The following is a 19,903-nucleotide window of genomic DNA, read 5'->3' on the forward strand; positions in this document are numbered from 1 at the left end:
CCTGTTCCACTTCCTTTTATTTGTTTTTCTAAATGGATTGATTTGTTGTAAACCAAGTTTTCTGCATTTTGCTAATTTCAGTGTTTTCTAATGAAAATGTAAAATAATCAAAGGATCAGTGAGTGACTGTTTTCTGTTCCAAGTCTGATACTGAAGAATTATAGTATATTTTACAGTCAATACAGTCAATGCCAATGTCTGTTTTAAAGTGAATTAGGGATGAATCACCCTCTTGCATGGATCATGCATCAATAATAACCCAATTCTAAGCATGATTCATGATTATAAAGATACACAAGTGTCACGTCTTATTTTCAGAAATCTATCTTTTTCATTTGGCTTTCAGTTTGGGGTAACCTTACTGGTATCACTGGTAAAGTTTGCTTTGTTTATGACAGAGTTTACTTGCACATGCACGTGCAGTTTATACCACTGTTTTATACTCTTACTACTATTAAAATGTCCTTTTGAAATCTAAAGTATGGTTAAATTATTAGCAACATAACCACAGCAAGAGTGAAAAGAGTGCTTTTTTGTGGTTTCTAAAGTTTCACTTTGCAGTCTTGAACACATTTCCCTTGATCACAGGAAGTATGACAGTCTTGAACACATTTCCCTTGATCACAGGAAGTATGATAAGGTACGTGTCTGAAAAGAGTGTCAGCCTCTGCCCCTCACAGTTCCCCTGCAGCAAATGTTGCTCTCTTTGCCTCTAGCTATCTTTTTAGCTGCATTTATTACAGCTCCCTGCTATCATCTTCACCACAAGGAACATGTTTTTTCCCAACACCCGTTTCATCTTGTCCAAACAGGAAGCAACAATGTCCAGCATCATGAAAGTGTTTCTTCTCCTGGCTGTCATGGTCTGCATCTCTAAAGCCAACAGTAAGTTTTTTTCTTTTTCTTCATTTACAACTCACATATAGACAACAAGAAGATCATTTTATACATTCATATATGTTTTGGTAGCTGTAAGCAGGAATCTGTGCAGGGTAAAAATGTAATTAAATTAATCGTTTTTTCCCATGTCTTTCTCTGTAGAGCGTGAAACAGGACAGCAGTGTCTGTGTCAGCGTGTCAGGAATAAAATCATCTTGATGTCTGACATAAAGGACGTCCAGATCTACCAAGCAACCATCTTCTGTGACAAAATGGAGATTGTGTAAGAGATAAGGCCTTAATTATGACATGTATTGGGGGGAATTCGGCTTCACAGATAGGGATCAGCGCTTTTTCTTCATCTCTCTTGTTTACCACACCGGTAAATCTAAATGAACTATATTTGGTGCTCATGCTTTCTGTATATTGAGTACTTGAGTTGTGGAGAATCTAATCAAGCTAAAATGTGGAGCATTTCCATATTGACAAAAGTTTAATGTTTGACATTAAAATCCAGGTAAAGCACAATCAGTTATTTTTTTTCTAAACACATTCTAGGTGTTAGAAAATAGTTAGACTTTTAAACTGTTTTTCACCATTTCTGTGTCCAGGATGTTTTTGACGCGCGTTAAAGCCTGCTCGATTATGCACTGGAGCAGCTCCTATCATAACCCCTCCCTAGTGTATAAATACTACCAAAGATAGTCTATAACAGAAGATAATGCATTACAAGCTGCCCAGATGGTACGAAAATGGTATGCACTTTTTGGTCTCTGCTGAATGAGAGGCTGTCGCTGTGCAGCGGCTCTTTCTCCCTGGTTCTGAGGGTGTGTGTGGTGCAACCATAGACTGTGTGCTTCTGGGTTAGCTGTGCAGAGGCTGTCACTGCGGAGCAGCTCATTCTTCAGCTTGGGGGGTATGTGTGCTTTGTGCTACTGATTTAGCTGCTAACAAGAGTCTGATGCTGCACAGCGACTCGTTCTCTGGCTCAGGGGTTGTGTGTTACTGTGCTACAAGCGCAGCTAAAAAAGTTTCCTCTGCGACCCTCAGTCATAATCTGGCTTACTGAGATGACTCTCAGGGTGCAGAACTTTGAGACCCCCTCATCTAAGATTTCTGTTTCAAAATGCTCAAAAATTGGTCATTTTAGCTGTTTATAAAAATTTCTCCCAGGAGGAAGGCCTCGAGCTCAGCAGAGGACATATCAGCAGACAGACTGTCACTCAAAGCAGCTACACCCTTAATTATGCATAACTTTCAGCCTTAAAGCCGCTACAAGGAACTTTTAACTGGATATGCAAAAGTCTCTCGTTTCTGCTGATGTCTGTGCGTGACCTACAACAACAAATGAGACCATCGGTGTGAAGATAAGCTATTTCTATATAGTGTATATCCATACCTTTAGGAAACTGTGTCCGGGTCCGCCGCAGGTCGCTTCCAGGACAAAGCGATTTACAGCACTCAGACGGCACACGTCATCTTACCTAGCTGCTTACATTTGACTAGTAGTGAAATGAAATAGTGACTCCTATAAATAGTTGCTATTCCTCCTCCTCGACCCGATGTCCGCGGGGAGTTAAAATAGCAGCAATCATCGGTAAAAGTTCTGTGAAAGCACTGGACTCACCAACAGTCAGCCACGTCTCAGTCACACAGAGAAAATCCAATCCAAAGTCAGGAAATCCTTCAGGATAAACGTTTTGTTCGCTAGCGATCTAGCATTTACCAGCCCAATCCTGGCAGGAGCCGGCGGTACCACGGCGTTAGCTGTCCGGGGAGCCAAACACAGAGGCCGCAGGTTGCGCAGATTCACCCCGCGCCAGCGGGGACGAGAAGAGCAGGGGCAGAGGTGAGCTGCGATCCCCAATAGGAGCGGGGGCAAAGTTTGTGCATGCGCGAGCCAGGTAAGCATCTTTACGACAATACGCGCTAGAGCTCATGGGAAATGTAGGCTTCATTCCGGCAAAACACTACCGCTTTTGTACACAGGGTCGCCAAAATCAACTCAAAATGAAAGTTCCTTGTAGGGGCTTTAATGAATGTAAAAGGGTGATTTATATAAAGAAATTCATCCCCCATACAGTTGTCATGAAGGGGGAATTAGCTATAGACGAATTCGGCGTGCAATTTGCGTATGCCGCCATCTTGCGGCGGCGCCATTGCTGCGGTGACATGTGTCAGTCATCAATTCATTATGCTGTCATTGTGAACTGACTCTCTACAGTGACAGCATCATGAATAGCTGGATCGATGATGTTAGACAGTGGCCTCCGGTAACTGATTAAGGTATCTTAAATGAGCACCGATATTAATTTAGAAATTAATCATTTGTTTGAGCGATAAGCAGGAAAGATTAGAGTAATCGGGAGATAACAGACTGTATCATTAAACACTGTGTAATATAACGTTAGCATACGTTACGTGTGCTGACGTTAGCAAGCTAGCAGCGTGATATTTAATCATTATGGACAGGCTACGTGACTAAAAACAACAACAACAACACGTGTTTGTGTTTTGTTTTAGGTATTCAAGAATATTTTGTTGATCGCCTGGCCTCCGATGACCAGAAAAACGGCAATTACAGGTCTCTGATTGAGGGTCAAAATTACCTGAGCTCCGGATGGGTCGGGCAAATTTTACACCGCCTTTTAGACGACCATCACATCATATTGAAAGCAATCGCTTTCAATATGATGTTATGGTCACGTAGCCTGTCCATAATGATTAAATGTTACGCTGCTAGCTTGCTAACGTCAAAATTGATTGAATTGATTGTAATATTTTTCATTTATATACATATATTTAAAAAAAATTTCAGCATCCAGCTTAATGGCCTCTTTGTTTGTGAGGGCAAGGAGGGTGCGGAATTCTTTGTCTCCCCAGTTCCTCATCTTTACAGTGTCTGTCATGTTCCCTCTTGCTACTAGCTGCTTATTCCTGCTATCAGCGGTTTCCTGTTTATCCACCGCCAGTGGCTCGCACGTGTGGCTTCATCAACAGCTCCTCCCACAAATCTTCAACAGCCCCTCCCGTTGCGGAAGGCCGCCTCGGTCTGTTTAAACTAAAAGGGTTCCGCCAATATGACTACCCTACGGGGCGGAAAATTGGGCGCCTCGGATCAACTCGCCAGGCCGACTCTGTGTGTCTAAACGCTTGCAGCTTTCATTTGCAGAAAATCTGACAGTGTAAAAGGGGCTTATGACGTGGGGTAACAGGTAAAAGTTTGGCTTAGTGCAGTGATATTTGGTTGGCTGCGTTTAATCCTTTCTTTGTTTTGTGTGTTCCTGCTACAGGCGATCCGGTTCCCTTTTGGAACTCGTTTTTCGTTAGTGATTCTTTTCCCCATTTTCGTTTTAAATAAACTTCCTTTAAACTGGAGATTTGTTTTGCTTGCCTCTTTCTTTTTTGAAAGTTCCCTCCATTTCACCGTGTTACTCCCCCCTTCCCCTAGACCTCTGGCAGGGACGTGACACAAGTGTAGAGCGTAATTTAGCCCTTCTCCCAACAACCTATGCTGACATGGTTGGTACCAATGTCTAGTCTCACAAGATAACACTACATTACCACCATCTTAAAAATGAGTGCACCACAGCCAATTAAAGACAGTAATACTGGCCAATTATTTTCACCAGGGGAGGCCAGTGGCTCCCCCCTGGCTTCCCTGTACTTTGCACCCTGCCAGTTGACGTATCGATCTCGTGCAGAATGAAGGCCAAACATTAAATATCAGAGGCAGTTAAGGCAGTTAAGGCAGCTTAAATTACTATCTGTTGAACTAGCATGACTTGTTAACGTATCGTATGTGCAATGATTTTATGTTCAGTCGACCTAAAGCATCTCTTACCTTTCTTGCATTTCACACAGCACTTAGAAAAAATTTGAACATTCACAACTCCACCTCCCCCCAAAGGCCTACTCCCCCTTCCTCCATTACATCCTCATTACATCTATGATAGACATAGGCGCTGGCATGGTAACGTTAGATACATGGAAGAGGAGAGCGAGTGTAACGTTACAACCAAGACAGTCAAACGCAACCCCGGAGTTTTTAAACTCAACAGGAGTCAGTGATGACTGATGAGTTTTAGAATAAGGTTACAGTGCTAACGTTAGACAGTAGCGTTAACGTCACTAGTAAGTGGAAACGCACAAGGAAGATAACGTTAATGTTTCAGAGGCTATCAGAGGTGGGTAGAGTAGCCAAATATTGTACTCAAGTAAGAGTACTGATACTTTAGAACAATATTACTCAAGTAAAAGTAAAAAGTAGTCACCCAAATAATTACTTGAGTAAGAGTAAAAAAGTATTTGGTGAAAAAACTACTCAAGTACTGAGTAACTGTTGAGTAATGTCTGATTTATTTGTAAAATAAGAACATGAACGTAATCAATCAATCAAAAATAATAATCTGCAAATTCATATATTTTAAACGATACCCCTTTAACTAAAACATAAATAAATTAAATCTTTACAAACATAACATAAATCAAGGCACAAGAAACACAAATATATTCTTATATATACTGTACATATATATATTTATATATTTATATATTTATATATATATGTAATTATGTACTCAGAGGTGGGTAGAGTAGCCAAATATTGTACTCAAGTAAGAGTATTGTTGCTTTAAAACAATATAACTCAAGTAAAAGTAAAAACTATTTTGCATTAAAACTACTCTGAAAAATACAATTTATCCAAAAAGTTACTCAAGTAAATGTAACTGAGTAAATGTAACTAGTTACTACCCACCTCTGGAGGCTACGCTATAGTAGGCTAACGTTAGCCATTAGCGACTGGATGCTGTGCTGTCATATATAACGTTATATGTTATATTAGAAGCAGACTAAACGTAACGTTACCTGTCCTGCACAGTCAAACGCAACCACAGAGTTTTGAAACTTATCCGGGGTCAGTGTGATGACTGATGAGTTTTATAATATAGCGTTAACACTAACGTTAGATAGTACTGGTGACGGGGTTGTTACGTGAGCGGTTACGTCAGTCAGAGGCCTCCACGTGGGGAAGACAGACAGGATGCTCAGCCAATCATTGCATTCGGCCCGAATGCAATGATTTGTCGGAGTTTTCTTTGAACCATATGAGAATGGTATAATTATGAGTTTTTATCTCTGGTGGAATTCACTTACATTTTAGTGTGCCATCAGCTTATTAATAGCATTTTAACCTAAACAAAGAAAAGCGTAGAATTTCCAGAAAGGTAAGTGTCGCTTTAAATTGCTCAAGTAGGTCTCACACCATGGAGTTATAAAGCTTTTACATGTTTTGTGTGCCACCTGTCTATAATTTCTACAATCTGATTTCTGATTAAAGTATATTCTGCATCATTATATCTGGGGCCAGACATGTTAACAATGTGCACGCACAAAAAACCTTTCCCACACATAAACTGGTCAGAATGTGTGCACCTCTCACTCATGGAGCTACAGTCCAGCCTCCCAGTTTCCCCAGTATCACTCCTGACCTCTCCACTACCTCCAAATCCAGATATCCACATTGCAAATTCAATGGTTAAAGACTCCCTTAGAAACTGAAATCAAGTTAGAAGGCATTTTAACCTTAAGCAATCAAGCATTTTTTCTCCACTAACCTAGCCTAACCTAATCCTTCCGTCACAATTAAAAATACGCTCAGAGTTCAAGTTCTGGCAAACAAATGGTCTTATTTTTTTCTGACCTGTTTATCGATACATATGTAAAAATTATAATATCCCCAGGTCACACTTTTTTTAGATACTTGCAAGTCCAGAGTTTTACCAAAATGCATTTTCCATCCTTCCCTTGTAAATATAGAGATAGAATGCTTTTACTGTCATTACACATAGTGCAACAAAATTAGAGTGCCACATCTGATCAGTGCAAATTTACATGCCCATACACACTTACGAAGCAACATATGAAGTCAAATAAAAGCATATAAAATCACAGAACTACTAAAAATTACTTACTAAATATTTAGAGTCATGAAAAAACGCATTGCCCAAACGCACTGTAGTAGAATATTGCACCTATTAGCTTATGTGAGGTGGTAAAGCTTAGCAGCATACACAGTTACAGTTACACAGACATTTTTTTGACTAACATTTAATGAAGCTTAAAAGAAGTTTTTTTTTCCCATTCATGCAAATCTGAAACAGGCCATCCAAGAGTTAATTTAACCATCTAAACATGTTTTAATATAAATTCAATCTGCATTTTGGGGATTTTGGTGTTTTAAATAGTCATAAAAATCAAAGGAGCATTAAGTAATTGTTCTGATCCTGTTTGTGTCCTGTATCAACAGTGCTACCCTGTGGTTCAGATCTGCCAATGCAGGAAATACAGTGAATGTGTCAGTCCACATATCCTGTGATCTCATGGAAAACCAGGCTGCCAAACATTAAATAGGCTATCAGAGGAGGTTACCCTCTAAAGTGTCTTGTAGACACAATAAATGGGTCTAACTTGTATCTCTATAAACAGGTATCTGCATGTGTATTCTTTATCGGCAGGTATTAGCCGATGGATTCTGAGATTGCACTGGTGCTTACATGTGTCAGATACCAGAGGACCTCAGAGCTGCAGTCAGACTCTGAGATTACAGGGTGAATGACCCACCAAGCACCATGTGTTGCTGCTCAACTCTGACAGGGGTGGCTCGGATCAGTTGAGTCTCATAGGCTGCCACCCTCCACACCCACTCCAACACACACCAACACAAACACACACATACACACACAAACTGGCATTCATTCCCTGGAGATCCTAACCGTAACCCTAACCACTAAATGTCTAATCCTTTCCCTAACTTTAACCAAAGCTCAGTTGTAACCCTTTTTTATGCTTCATTCATAGAAAAGCATATTCAGTGTAACTTCATACCCACATTTTACAGCAGACCTTCCACATGTTACTGCCTGCCCGTCTCTCTTTTATAATATTACATTTGAATTGGCAGTGGTGGAAAGTTACCGTACTCAAGCACCGTTCTAAAGTACAATTTTGAAATGCTTTTCACTCCATCTTGGAGGCAATTGTTAGACTTTTTACTCCACTACATTTATGTAATAACTTGAATTACTTTCCAGGTTCAGACTGATGTAACAGTACAAACTATATCAACAACTGAACTATGATATAATATCAATAAGACTTTATTGATCTGCAGGGAGGATTTCACAAGCTGCCCGGCTGTTGTATTTAAAGTGAAATATAGATATTAAGGTGAAATATATACACTATACATTATGTATATGTGTATTTATGTGTGTATGTGTATGCGATACCTGTATATTAAATATGTACATAATGTGTGAATGTATGCAACATGTAAAATATGATTACTTTTTTATTTTTATACATTTTTGCTTTATTTATTTATCTACTTTTTTAATTCATTTATTTATTTGTTTTTGTTTTTATCATGTTTTTTTTTTATCATTTATTATTATTTATGAAACACTTAGGCAATAAATGCCAATAAATGCCGATGCAATAAAGCTATTTGAATTGAATATAAACATATGTGATGTGAGTGTGTACATATTGATTTCTTTTTATTTTTTACTTGTATTTATTTATTTATCTACTTATTTTGTAATTTATTTATTTGTTTTTGTTTTTATTCTTTTTTATTCTTTTTATTATTTATCTATTTTTTATTAAAGGCTTTGACAATAACATATCTTTATTTATATATACGTGTGTTATAGCCCCATATTAACCATCTGCAACATCAAAGTGACGTATACATGAATCAATTAATGATCATAATTCAATAAAATAAGATATATTATTCTGAAATAGACTTTTCTACATGATGAGTGTTTTTTTGTATTTTAAGTACATGTTGATGTTGCTCTTTCTTTTAAATTTAAATACATAAAGTGTTGCATGCAGGACTTTCACATGTAGCAGAGTGTTTCCTCACTGTGGTGTTGTTACTTTTACTAAACATATCCAAGTTGCACTGTTGCACATAAAACGACACTCCTTTCCCATGCTGTCACATTGCAGCACTTTCCAAACAGGCTGCAGGGCTTTGAGTTTGGGATGATCACTTCCGCCGGCTCTGCTGCTGGTGGCGAGGTGAGCTGCCTGGTGCCGCGAGGACGTCTCCGCGCTCTGTTTACTCTCCCCATGTCCAAAAGTCATGGATGATCCAACCGATGAGCAAACATATAGGCTCCAGTGTCTGCTCTGTCAGTCTGTCAAGTCGGCGGCGCTCCATCTGAAATCACTGTAGCTGAGGGATCATCTCATCAGGTAAGTGGTTGTTATATTGGTGCATGCATGGATATGTGCTTCTGCATATGACTGAACAATATTTTTAAACATGACAATGATACTTAACGCATACATAGATAATAGAGCATACCCTACCAATCAATAAATGCGTTAAATAGCAACTCGGCAGTTTTAATAGCATGTTTAGGTGGCTTCGCAAAAAGTCAGTATCATCGTTATGCGGATAATCACAGTTTACCGATTGTTTCAGACGTGATTCCCACACGCCCATAGTGGCGTGACTTCGGTTCCTGTTTTTGCAAGTCACTGTGTCTGGCTCCCCACAATGCTGACGTGAACAACAGTTCAGCTGTGTGTCAGCTGCCTGCAAAGTGGACCAGAATACAAAACACCGCCGGTTTAAATCTGCAGCAATCTAAATTCTGCCAGAGTTTAGGCTTATTGCGATGGAAAGTGAGCTCAGACAAGGCTGATAAGCAGCACTGATAACAGAGCTAGACCGGTTCACCATAACGCAAGACTAATTTGAGTTGCTGTCTTTGTATTTTAGATAATAAGGAACTAACTGTGGGACATGCTCCACTCTATTCTATTATTTCCTTAATTCAAAAAGTTTCATTTCCTTTTCGTAAATGAGCCTGCTTTGATTCCTGTTTATCTGTGCTTTTTTGGCAGATGATAGCTGGTAGCTGAGGGTGGCTCTTACATAAAGTGATATTAATGACTGTGCTGCAACCAGACTCTGATTCTATTTGAAGCATGTCAGTAACAGGACACCATGCACTGTGCAAAGCCAGTGTCTGGCGTGTTTATTCTCTGACTTAACCGTGCTTAGGCCAATAAAAACACCCATGTAACATTTATTAACCTCACTTCTAACTGGCTTCAAGGAGCTCTTGCACTGCAAACTTTGATTACATGGGAGCAGTCCTTTCTATCAGCCTAATTAATGAATAACTCTGATGTCATGTGGTGAAGTGTTCAAGTTCAGGAGCCCAAAGCCGAGCAAAGTGGACCTCTGTATTTTCTCCAGAATCTCCTGTGCTCGGCCACCTCTGATCTGGTGTCAAAATGGCTTCACGACGGGGAGACATTCCAGGTAACGCAGTGATTTAGGCTAGATCTTAACATTTTCTACTTTGTAAGGATTGTTATTTTTGCGTAGATGTCAGAATAATTCTAGCATTTCTTTTTCTACTCTCATCCTTCAGCACTTGAGTCTGGCACATCGTCCGGACTCTTTGGCGCTTTCTCGTCTCCTATCGGAATGCCACGGCGCACCGTCAGCTATGACGAGCTCATGGATGCCACCATACATTCACCACCTTCAGATTTAAATGTCAACATCTTATGGAAAGACCCTGTCATCCCACAGCACAGGTTCAGGAACGTTGCAGAGGTGCTTTTCTTGTTTGTTCGTACTGTCTGATCCACATTGTGTTGAACTGGTTGCCTGACTAAAATGTTGTTTGTGTTGGCTTGGGTAAAGACTCCTGAGGGTGCAAGCCAGGGCATGCTTGATTTCCTCCTATTTGTTATGTAACTGGTTTGTAAGGTAATCCTAACAGACTATGCTTGTGTGACCAGGAAGGCGAGAGCGGTGGGAGGACGGTGACTTTTGACGCAGCAGCGTCTGTCAAGTCTCCAGTGCCTGTTGTGAAAGCCAAAGCTACCTCTTTAATGAGCACACTTAGGATCAGTAAGTCAACAAAACCAACTCGGTAACTGAACTGAAGAACTTTATTGTCATGTTTATAAATATCTAGACACAGAAAATACAAAAGTCACAGACAAGCTGAGTTTCTTCTCAACATGTTACAGAATTATGTAAGCCTCGCCAAATGGCTGCTGACTTGGCTGCTAAATATAAATAAACAATCTCTAGAGTTATCAGCGGGATATAATGGAGTGCAGCACATTAAAACGTTGACTCATTTTGTCTCCACTGTTGACTGTATGCCCATCCTTACTTAGAGCAGACCCAGGAGAGCCTCCAGAAGTTTGAGCACCAGGCGGGGCTCACTGACGCAGGGTATTCTCCCCACAAGGGGCTCTCTGCTGAGGAGACCCGCCATTACCGACTGGGTGACGGCACACTGCCAGTAAGTATGAACAAATGTGAGGTGCAATCAATTTTATCTCTGCAATAAATAACCGAAAGATATCTATTCCTGCCTGAAAGTGTGAGAGGTGTGTAAGAGGGCAGCACAGCTTGAAAAATAATATGACACATTATCTTGCTCACTGTTGGATTATTACAAAATTAAGGCCCAGATGAAAGGTCACAGGTGTGGCCTTCATCAGGTATACCTGTTAACCTGATCAGGTGTATCTGATGAAGTGTGTTTTGGCCAAATGATCCATACAGTAACCTCATTTTGGCATTGTATTTTGGATTTGCACCTTATTTGCACCTTAATTTTAAAGGGAAACTAAAGTATTTTTAAACCTGGACTCTAATTTTCTATGTTTTTGTGTCAAATGATGCCTTCATGCCGCAATAGCGGAGACCAGAGGCATTATGTTTTCAGGTTGTCTTTCCCATTCTCATCAGTGCGATATCTCAAGAATGCCTTAAAGGAATTTCTTCAAATTTGGCACAAACGTTCACTTGAATTCAACAATAAACCAGTCAAGGTTGCTGTTACCTTGCATCTATCTCATTATCATGAATGCAATATCTCAAGAGCCCTTCAGGAGATTGCCTCAAATTTGGCACAAACATCCACTTAGACACAAAAATGAAACTAATCAGAATTTGGTAGTCAAGGGTCAGAGGTCAAGGTCACTGTGATCTTGTGTCCCTCTCATTAACATGAATTCCATATCTCAAGAAGGCCTTAAGGGAATTTCCTCAAATTTGGCAAACATCCATTTAGACACAAAAATTAATCTGATCAGAATTTGGTGGTCGAAGGTCAAAGGTAAAGGTCACTGTGACCTCACAAAACATGTTTTTGGCCATAAGTCAAGAGTTCATTCACATTTTGTGTTGAAAAGGTCAAAGGTCAACTTTACTGTGCCATCATAATGTTGTACAAAAACACTTTTCTGGCCATTATTCAACTTCATATCTCAGGAATAGAAGGGAGGCATTTGGTCTATGATGAATTCTAGCTGACTAAAGGAAACAAACAATCTTTGATCTTTGATGGTCCAGTATTAAGAGAGACCACTGCAGCTGCAGCGGCGACACAGGCTGCAATAGGTGATTGTACATCGTTAATTTGCGTCTGAGTCACTGACAGGCTCAGATTATTATTAGAAGTGTCTGATAACATTACTGAAAGGACCCTACATAGGACAACATTTTTCCTTACGTTTTGATGGTCTGTTTGTCATTGTGACCAAGTCTCTCTCTCTCTCTCTCTCTCTCTCTCTCTCTCTCTCTCTCTCTCTCTCTCTCTCTCTCTCTCGGAGAAGTCTTATTTCGAAATCTCAAGAGAGCTGGGAACAGTGGAAACGTTAGTGAGAGTTAGAGAGACGAATGCCTGTTAGTTGTGTTGGAGTACAGAAAGAGCAGCTTAAATGATTTTCAGTGTCGTGGCTGATAATTTAGCTGATTTTGACAATGTCGAAAAGTCTGCAAGACCAGAAATTGAGTGAGACTTGGTCACAATGACAAAGAGACCAGCGAAAGGCAAAGAAAGCGGTTTGATTTCTCCATAGGGTCTTTTCTGTAGTGTTGTCAGATAACAATCTGAACCTGTTAATGGCAGAAACAAGCACTTTTGGTGAACGTAAAATTGACGGTGCACTATTGCCTGTAGGGATTACACTGCAGCCTGTTTCGCTGCTGTGGCTTGAGCAGTCTCTCTCAATACTGGACCAGTTTCTAAAGTTTTAATCTCTATTAGCCATTTAGGCACAAAACATGGGAAAACAGCGTCCAGGTTGAAAAATACCAAAGTTACCTTAAACGTAGGCTTTTTATATTTGCAGTCTTCCCAGTTTGTATTGCTGCTGCACAGCAAATTCCCCACAATGACTTACCTGAGGCCATAACAAACCAAGAGTAAACATGTGCAAGAGTTCTTTTTTTTAATTTGTTTTTTTCTACCACTAGCAGACTTAGGCAAAATTAAACGTATTACATTCAAAGGGATTTCTGAAATTTGGTTTGGAACTGCGACATTGTCACAAAAGATCTGAAAGTATGTTTTCATGATCATAATGCAGTGCACCAACATCCCATGAGCACTGAAAACAAGAATAAAGTCTGAGTCATCACACTATGAATTTACAAAATTAGGTGGTGAATATTAACCATCAGTAAGGATTAAGTGTTAGACTTTATCTTTTGCACATGGGTTCAGATGAAGGTTTAGCAAAGATTGCTTTCAGGGGTCGCATAGGAAGTGCATGCAAACACTATGGGTGCACAAAGGTTGTGTTTTCCTTTCTGGCTGGATATGGTCAGTTCCTCTGCCCACCCTGACACCCCTCTCCATGCTCTCATTTCAAGTGCTCTTAACTGACCTCTCATAGGTTTAACAACATTGCACAGTGTTGTGATGCTGAACGCAAGGTCACAAGCACATTATGAGAAATATTCACACTAAAAGAATTCTGGTGTCTGTTAATATTCAAAATAAGTAATCAGTGGCCTATAATTGTGAGAAATTATATGATATTACCATTTTTGTTTATTTATTTTTTTGGCCTGTTGATTAACTGCAGGGTAACCATGAGGAAAAACATATCGGTAAACAAATTACGTAATCCCCTCTGTGCTGGTTCCACAGATTGCCGCTTCCGGCAGTAATGTTGCCAGGCAACACCCTTAAATGAAACGAGCCCCTGTATTTTCTCAAACGGACCAATCACAGGGCTCCTTACAAATCACACGGTTTCTAGGCCCACTGTGGTGTGTGTGGACGGTATCCTTTGTGTTTTCGAGAAAAAAACGTGTTAAAACAGCTAGTTATGGACGAAATTAAAGAATCCATCGGACGGGAACGTCAAAGAAATCAAATCATAAAAAGGTATGTCAAGAAATTACCGTGTTTAGCTGTATATATGTGTATATTTCGACCTGAAAGCAGGCCGTTAGCTGAGCGACATTGTCGGCTAGCTAGCGAAACTGGCATCGGAGCCAACCCGAGTAAACAAACTAACGCTTAGTTAGCTTCTTCATAACGTTTACTTTCACTACGCCAGCTTTAGTTAAACTAATGTTAAGCTCATAGATGAGTCAGAAGCAAAGAGTGACGTTATTTATTGCTGGTTAAGTAACGTTAGCATGGTGTGTAGCTGTAACGGTTTATACAGTAAATTAGCGTCCTTGATATGAGGCAATGCCAGCCACCGTTAGCTTAGCACTTAACGGCAATGTTGCTAAATGAAAATTAAAACTACAATGAAGGACATTTATTTCCAGACAGACAATGTTTAGAAAACCGCCATGTCCCTTTTCAACCTCAGACACTAACCTTAGCCTCAGTTTGTGTCCTTGTATTATCATTTAAATTAGCACAATGTATTTATGTATTTGAGGCACAAACCGGCCATAGCTCCATTCACCTTCATATTTATATCAATCTCCTATTGTACCTATCATTAAGTGATAATAGAATTCAGATGTAAACGCATTTGGAATAAAATGTACATGCCTTTCTTTTACGAACATGGGGAGTTTACAGGCCCTTCAAAAGTCTTAAAATGTCGTAAATTCAGATTGGTAAATACAAGGCCTTACAAAGTCTGATATGTCTTAAATTCAGATTCAGTGGGTCTTAAATATATTTGGTCACATTACTAAGAAAATATCTCCAGCCTGATAGACCCAGTGACCGTTTACAGTCATTGGACTGAATGAGAATTGCAACAATACATAGCACCTATAACAGGGATGCGGTTTTGTTTTCTTCTTACATTAAACACATTAAACTTAAACTCACCCAATTGTTGTAATTTTTCCTTGTTGTTCATTTTGAACTGACATCAGAGTGTTTACCTGGAAAGAGCAGATACATATATGTGTCACACACACGCATGTGTATGTGTGTATTTCCATTGCAGGTTTGGTCTTAAATTTCATATAAGTTGGTATTAAAAAAGGTCTATAAAAGTCTTAAGTTAAACTTGGTTATATCTGTAGACACCCTGAAACAGGATGAGAAGCACTGGATTCAGTGCAGAACATGCCTTTATTTATTTTGGTTTCTATGTCTCTACTTAAGTTTAGTTTAGTTTATTTACTTTATTGAATTTCCCCTCAGGGGCATTAATAATCACTCAAACATAGTTTCAAGTGCCAAAATGTTGTTGCCCCCTGATGTGGACTATTCTGGCTGGGGCCCAGAAGGGTTGGATCAGTGATGATATCCAGCATGTCACCAACGCAAGTAACCGCAGGGGATTTAAAGCCACTGTGGCACTCCCTGTTATTCATTTGCACCATGACCACTGGTCTGAGCAGCATGCAGGACCTCTACGAAATTGATGCGTGTTTGGAAGGGTGCTCAACATATGGATGGGACTATGCCCACATTGCATGGAGACTGAGCTTTAGAAATATTCTTCCAGAGATCATTTCTGAAATAAATCTAAATTTCAAGGCAAGTATGTTTAAATATGCATTTCACTGGCTGGAGTTATTAGGATCTAAAGCTAGCTTTTGCACATGTATTGTCTAGTATATATAGTAGAAAAAGAGTGCTACAAAGGTTATATTTACTTGGGGTGCAGGTTTTGCATGTGTGTCAACGACAGCAGCCAGTTTTCTCAATGAGTTTCAAGCAGTTTCTATTCCAGTAACAACTTTTAAATAGTGCAACTTCTTGGGTTAATACTTAAGTTTTGTAAGCTGTGAGGTGTAATAATTATGTGTCTCAAAATGAAATCCCCATCATTTTATCAAAGAGTGGTTCTCTCTTCTCTTCTGTGTCTCCCCTCTCTCTCTCTTTTCCCACCTACACCACATGGTCAAAGGTGATAAGCTCCAAGGATCTGTGACGCACGATGCTGTTGTTTTTGGTCTGCACGTCCAGCAAAACACTCCTGACCTTTTCCATTGTGTATTCAGGAAATGTTTGCTCTTTAAATAAGATCACTGCTCTGTCTGTGACACATTTGTCACAAACATGGGCTGGTAGTCCAACATGGGACATGGGGGGGGATAAGAGTTGCAGCCTTGCGGCTTGTACAGGATGCCCAAGTCAAAAATGAACAACCCACCAGCTGTGCTTATGAATATTAAAATGTATTTTTGAATCACTGTGTAATATATATGGTGAGTCTTGGTCAGTGGGGGGGGGGGAGTCTGTCATTGTTTCATTGCTTGTTTTTTTCTGTCTGCAGAAGTTGAGAATGCCAAGCGGGGACTTCAAGGAGGACAGGTGTACAACATCAGCACAATCCACCCCAAGTGGCACCCCTTCTGTCACTCCCTGTGTCACCCCCAGTGTCACCCCCTGTGTGAGTCCCCACTCATCACCGGCTCTAAGTCGCAGGTAGGCATCATGCTGCTGACATGTTGCGCTCATTTTGTTACTTGAGCTAACTCGGATATTAAATGTTACGTTAAAATGGGCATGTCCTTGCCATGTTTGCTTATATGTTCATGTTTTGCTCTTGCTTGGTGGGAATACAGGAGCTGGTTCCAGCTGAGTCCTGCGCCTTACCTTGTCCCCCCAGAGCTCAACAGTCCCACCCCCGGCACAGACATGGGAGGAAATGAGGGAGGAGGAGGAGAGAGGTGGAGCTTCTTTGGAACTCGATCTGTGGTACAGAAGTCCCCCACTGACCCAGGCTGTGAAACCAGCACAGGTGAGAGATTTATGCCAAGTCTGGTATTGGATCTTGACTATATTACAGTATTTTTTTACAGTTATTAATGGACACTAGATGGGACAGAATCTCATAGCAATATGTTGAACTCGCGGGGCTCTAAGTAAAGGGTGTCCTGCAATCCCTTAGACAAAAACAAATTGATCAGGAATGATCAAAATTTCATTTTGGGATGGTTGCTGGACAGAAGGTAAAAGAAAAAAACAACAGTGCGCAAGAACAGCGGTGCGGACACACGGCTTGAAGACAAATTTTGGTGAAATCTGAAAGCAGTTTACCAGTTGCGGCTGTCAGACAGTTACAGTGGCATCCAGAAGTGGTTTTGGGATTTTACACTTTATGGTGTTACTGACGGCCACAGCGGCAAAACATTAATGCGGAAAGAGACATGGACAAAAAAGACAAACCAAGATGGTAACTAATTGTAGTATGACTCAGTAACTGTACATGCATGACAAGTAACAAATCTTTTGAAATGTGAGTTCATTTATAAAACAGATACTTTCCATGATGTGTTTTTCATGCCATGCATCACTTTTAATTGTCAAAGTAGTTTAATTGTAGAAAAACACATTTTATGATTGTGATGGCCAGCATTGACTTTGTGATGGTGGTGAACAGTGAAGTCAGAGCCCTGACCCTGTGCCATGACAAACTGCCGTGAAGCCCTGTGTTTTGTGTTTCTCTTCTCTGAATACAGTAATACTGGCCGCACTGATGAACCAGATGAACCCTGGTTGTCACTGAATAGCTCTTTACGTCAGCAGGGCTTTCCAGTGACAATGTTGTGCTATGTAGAGGGCACAATCTGTGATCCAAATTTACACAAACGTGTTGTCCCAGTTTCCAAACATCATAATGGAACCCACTTATCAGTTGTATTACTGCACAGATGTTATTTTGATTTCATTACTAACATTGGACAAAGAAAAAATGCTCCTCATCAGTGTTTTCTGAGCCCTGTTTAACCTGAGGACACCCCACCTGACAGTCAGGGGGTTAAAGTCACAAAATCGTGACACTAGAGCTGCTCCCCTTTTAACGGCTGGAGTTAGGTCATTAATGACATCTACCACTTCCTTGTCTCTCTCGCAGGCTTCTCACTGCAGTCCTACTTTGGCATGCAGAAGTCCTCTACCATGGATGGCACCAAACCCCAGGTCAACTTCAAGGTGGACGACCCCGCCGCCCTCATACCCCCCAAGATTGAAATCTCGGGCATCGAGGCCAAGCGGGCGCCCACACGGCCACACAAACTAAAACCTCGGGACATGAATGTTTTGACACCTTCAGGCTTCTGAAGCCAGACCAGCTGTGTAGTAACACCTCTGTACTACATCTTATTGCTCACTACTCTCCCTGCTTTTCTCTGTCCTCTCTGCCTCCCTGCGAATCCACCGAGGCTGAGAGGAATGAGGACCACCCACAGTATTAGCTCACCAGCCCCAGAGACACCACTGCACTGTCACTCCTCCCAGCTGACCTACTCCTACGGATCGCCACCTTCCTTTTCGTCCCTTCCCTGTCTTCTCCGGCTCATTGGTCCAAATAAAACACCATATGAAGTAGCGTCATTTGCCACCCCTAAAGATGTTAGTGCTTTGTATTATTATTGTTGTTCCGTCACGTAATGGGTGCATCGGCGTGCATTGGCTTGCTGTCCTCGCTCCAATGTTAATAAAAGCATGACACTGAAATTGAAATATCTCGTCAGTCCTCATAAAACTGACCAGATATTTCAACTCATAATGCTCAGTTGCCTCTTTTTTTAATTTTGAGTAAGATGACAGAGTTGTAGTTGTGTAGTGCTTTTCTCTGTTAGCATGCAGAGTATAGTGTGGAATGACTGATATTGTGCCTGAACTTGCAGCGTGTTTGCTTTTCCATTCTTGTGTTTTTTTTAATTACATGGATGAGCATCTTTATTTTACCTTTTTTGAGAGTGTATGAAGTGAGAGTATGAAGAGAGACCTGAAGTGATTTTTTATTATTATTTCAACTGAAGTTTTTAATGTTCTGCTTTAAATCAACATCATTCATCCTAAACAGTAGGTAGCGTGTTGGGTTTATCACTTTTTTTCTTTTATAATTGCGTCAGAATATTGTTTCAACATGCTATAAAAATCCAAGGCATTGAAGTCGTCATTTTCAAATTGACATCTTCTGTGTCATGATGCAAGAATCTCTGCTGTTATTTCAAGAACTTGATGAATTCCAGTAACTAATTGCACAAGGGAGATGGTCTCCCACTATGTAAATAAATCTGATACTAACAAGCAGACGCAATTCTCTGGTTCCTTTCTTCATGCCAACATGGAAATATAACAAGCATCCCACTCCTTTGTTATACTCTGAAGGCATTTTTGTGTCCACAGAGTGCACACTCATTTATAAATTAACTCTTGAGTATGAAGTAGTGATAGCCTCATGAAGCATTTCCTTTATTTTCTGGGCCCACAAGATAGTGCTTTTTGTTCACCCAAAGGTTTAAAACAATGAATTTCCATTATTTGGGCCTCTCTTTTTAAACCAAGAGTGCCATCTAGTGGGCTCAGAAAATGAAGAAAATACTTCATGAGGCCATCACTAGTATGAAACTTTGTGCTTTTTCTGTGTTGAGTGTCACACAGGACATTTCTTTTTGGTTGCTTTGTAAATCAAACTACAGCAGAATATCAATGGTGCTGTCACAGTGCAGCCTTTAATCAGACTGAACTACCTTTATCTTTTACTTGATACACTTGAATCACTAAAGAAATCAGGGGTGTCATCTGCAGTAATTTAACTTTTATAAATTGTGTACAGTACCTGTCAGTAAAAGCAGCAATCATTTATTTCCAAATTTTCCTTATCATGCCAAATAACAACTGGCAGCAGCATGAATTTTCCACTGCCATGTCAACAGAAGTGAAATTTGACCCCTCTGGTGATGTGCAAAGATTTTCCACCAACCTGTAGCCTACAGGCTGTAGGTACAGTT

General features: G+C 40.3%; 1 protein-coding gene across 3 annotated transcripts; it reads left to right on the forward strand.

The window, feature by feature from the left end:
* Positions 1-8,933: 8,933 nt before the first annotated feature.
* On the forward strand, positions 8,934-19,204 carry kiaa1191 (KIAA1191 ortholog). Of its 3 annotated transcripts, none has more exons than XM_050041706.1 (8): positions 8,934-9,150; positions 9,808-10,231; positions 10,344-10,531; positions 10,720-10,831; positions 11,107-11,234; positions 16,435-16,586; positions 16,727-16,902; positions 18,019-19,204. In XM_050041706.1, exons 2-8 carry the CDS (start codon positions 10,204-10,206, stop codon positions 18,222-18,224), a joined length of 990 nt encoding a protein of 329 aa, XP_049897663.1. In that variant the 5' UTR covers positions 8,934-9,150; positions 9,808-10,203; the 3' UTR covers positions 18,225-19,204. The 3 variants fall into 3 exon arrangements, with proteins under 3 accessions (XP_049897663.1, XP_049897662.1, XP_049897664.1); XM_050041705.1 differs by having other exon boundaries at positions 10,111-10,231; XM_050041707.1 differs by having other exon boundaries at positions 10,166-10,231.
* Positions 19,205-19,903: the final 699 nt, after the last annotated feature.

This window comes from Epinephelus moara, chromosome 4 (assembly GCF_006386435.1).
Source record: "Epinephelus moara isolate mb chromosome 4, YSFRI_EMoa_1.0, whole genome shotgun sequence".
Taxonomy (NCBI): Eukaryota; Metazoa; Chordata; class Actinopteri; order Perciformes; family Serranidae; genus Epinephelus; species Epinephelus moara.